The following is a 2,735-nucleotide window of genomic DNA, read 5'->3' on the forward strand; positions in this document are numbered from 1 at the left end:
TTATACTATGTATTCCATTTTGCTTACTTTGTTTAAATACAAGAACAAATTAAAGATAAGAACATATGAAAATGTCTTTACTTCCAGATAGAATTCTCATTTTGGATTTGACATTTAATTTTATTAGGATCGTTTCTATGCATGGCTGTCTTACATTTTTATGTAATTTATCAGGTGGTCCTTTGTGGTTTCTTCGTTTTTATGCCTTGGAAAATGTTTTCCATCCCAGTGTCAAGTTGCTAGTTTTAGTGCTGATTCATTTATTTTTTTGGACTTATAAATCCAAATGGATTTTACTGTGTTGGATAGAGCCAAGTGCAAACTTTAAAATTTTTTTCCTTTTTGCCTCCTTAAAATAGGTCGTAGTCAAACTCTGATTGAACATTTATTTTGAATGATTCTTTCTCATTGCAGGGAAGCTCTCCAGATCCTCAGCCAGCCATGTGATGAGGTCAAGGCCCTGATCAGGCGGTAGAGCAGCCTTCCAAGAGCTCCTTCTATCTGCTTTGAACAGATCGGCACCAGCCCCAAGCTGGAGAGATGGTGTCACAGTCTACGAGCCGGCAGGATTCTTCTGTGGATCCTTGGGAAGGGATCAGCAACGATTCCAGCAACATTCACAGTTTGCCCAGCCTCCTGGAGCCTGACCAGCCCCCGTGTCCACTAGACATCCGGCTCAGAAGGCACAAAGCTGCCTGGATTAACCCTCAGTGTTTGCAGCAAGAGCTGCAGGCTTTGGTTCCAGCAGTGGGGAACACTGTCTCTTCCTTGGGCCCTCCACCTCCATCCCTTAGGGACTCCTTGACAGAGACCTCCTTGTCTGAGGACTCCGCTGGCAGCGCCTGTGCCCATAGCCCAGGTGAAAATTGCAGTGACCTCTCTTTGACCTCCACTGAAGGACGGTTGGTGCTCCCAGGGCGCTTTCTTTCAAGGTCTCTACCCACAAGTGCTAAGATTTTGGCCACATCCCCACATCCTAGTGCTGACCGTGCCTTTTTTGGCCCTTCCCACCCGACAGCTTCTGCTGATAAAGGTAACTTTACTCAGTGACTCCCCTTGTTCCTAGTCATCCATGTGTTTGCTTTGCCTTGGCCTAAACTTGCAGGTGTCCTCAAACTACAGCCTGCGGGCCACATGCAGCCTGCCGGGTGTTTTTGCCACCCGCTGCCTGTCCTGCTTAGCAGCTGACTGGTCCCGGGGCCTGCAGTCTGGCCCTCCAACAGTCTGAGGGACAGTGAACTGGCCCCCTCTTTAAAAAGTTTGAGGACCCCTGGCCTAAAGGCTGCCTTATCGACTTCCCTGTGAGAGGAAGTTCACGGATTTCACTTCAGCTAGCAGCCAGTGCTTTAGCTTATTTACTGCTGTCGTCAGCTCAGCCACCTGTGTGGCCACAACAGATGAAATCAAGTTGTTTGCTTTCCCAGACTGGAGGGAAAGGTCATCTTTTTAACTCAACGTAGTTGATAGTGCAATGTGCTGTCTCTGAGATGATGTCTGCGTCAGGAACTTGCAGCTCATTAAACTGTCTGCAAAGGAGAGCGTCAGAAGTATTCTCAACTCACTGTGGGTGGAGGACGGTGTTCCAGGCAGACAGAGAGGACTCCCTTTCATACTACTGTTTATGGCGATGAACTTGCTTCACCTGTTACACGTCTATTTACCTGTACAGAGTGTGACAGGAAAATAGTAAGGTTTAAAAATAAACGTGGTCAGGCGGTGCCTATAACTCAAAGGAGTAGGGCGCTGGCCCCATATGCTGGTGGTGGCAGGTTCAAAACCAGCCCCAGCCAAAAACTGCAAAAATAAATAAATAAATAAATAAAAATAAATAAACTTGATCACCCCAGGGACTGTAATAAACTCGTCAAAATACAGAGGTAGTCAACAGAAGGCACAAAGCCTCTTATACTGATACACACACAAGGTAAATGTCTGGTCCATGAAAATTAGGTCAAGGGAAGGAGATGGTCACTGTACAGAGGTGGTCAACTATGAGGGCTCTACTGGAATAACTCCAGTTGCCCCCAAAGACTATACAAAACCTCTTTTCATTAAAACCAGTGTTCTGCCGGATGCAGTGGCTCATGCCTGTAATCCTAGCACTCTGGGAGACTGAGGCGGGTGGATTGCTTGAGCTCACAAGTTCGAGACCAGCCTGAGCATAAGCGAGACCCTGTCTCTACTAAAAATAAAAAAACCAAGGCAAGAGGATTGCTTGAGCCTGAGCTGAGGTTGCTGTGAGCTAAGACACCCAGGGCCATAGCTTGAGACTCTGTCTCAAGAAAAAAACAAAAAAACAAGTGTTCTCACTGCCATGAGGTAAATGTACATTTTAGTACCTAAAACACTAAAATTCCTAAAATGAGGTAACTTTTGCAAAATGCCACTCAAGTCCCAATAAACTGCCATTGTTGTCATAATTTGTGGCAGGATAATTTAAAAATGTTTGTTACTTTAGCACTTTTCATTATTGGTTTATAACTCTATTAGAACCCTGGTTTAAATAATCAATGAAGTTTTTTTCAAAACATTTTACAAAACTACCTTATTTGTCTATTTATGTATTTATTTATTTTTCACTAGTAGAAACTCGTCTTCCCCCTTACCTAAAATATGGGGTTTATTTGTTTGATTGGAAATGTTTAGAAATCAAAGATGATGACAATATTTTATACATTATTTATACAATAGCTTAAGAATAGCAGATTTTGGACAATCTTTCAATGGCTAATTTT

At 43.7% G+C, this 2,735-nt stretch overlaps 1 protein-coding gene across 1 annotated transcript in view; it reads left to right on the forward strand.

Annotated features, from left to right (window-relative positions):
• Nucleotides 1–403: 403 nt before the first annotated feature.
• The window catches only part of RUBCNL (RUN and cysteine rich domain containing beclin 1 interacting protein like), a 30,254-nt gene continuing 27,922 nt past the window's right edge, over nt 404–2,735 (forward strand). Inside the window, exon 1 of the mRNA XM_023508953.1 lies at nt 404–1,033. Coding sequence (XP_023364721.1) covers nt 541–1,033 — 493 coding nt within the window. The 5' untranslated portion in view covers nt 404–540. The remainder of the gene's footprint in view (nt 1,034–2,735) is intronic.

This window comes from Otolemur garnettii, unplaced genomic scaffold (assembly GCF_000181295.1).
Source record: "Otolemur garnettii isolate 467f Iridium unplaced genomic scaffold, OtoGar3 scaffold00297, whole genome shotgun sequence".
Classification (NCBI taxonomy): Eukaryota; Metazoa; Chordata; class Mammalia; order Primates; family Galagidae; genus Otolemur; species Otolemur garnettii.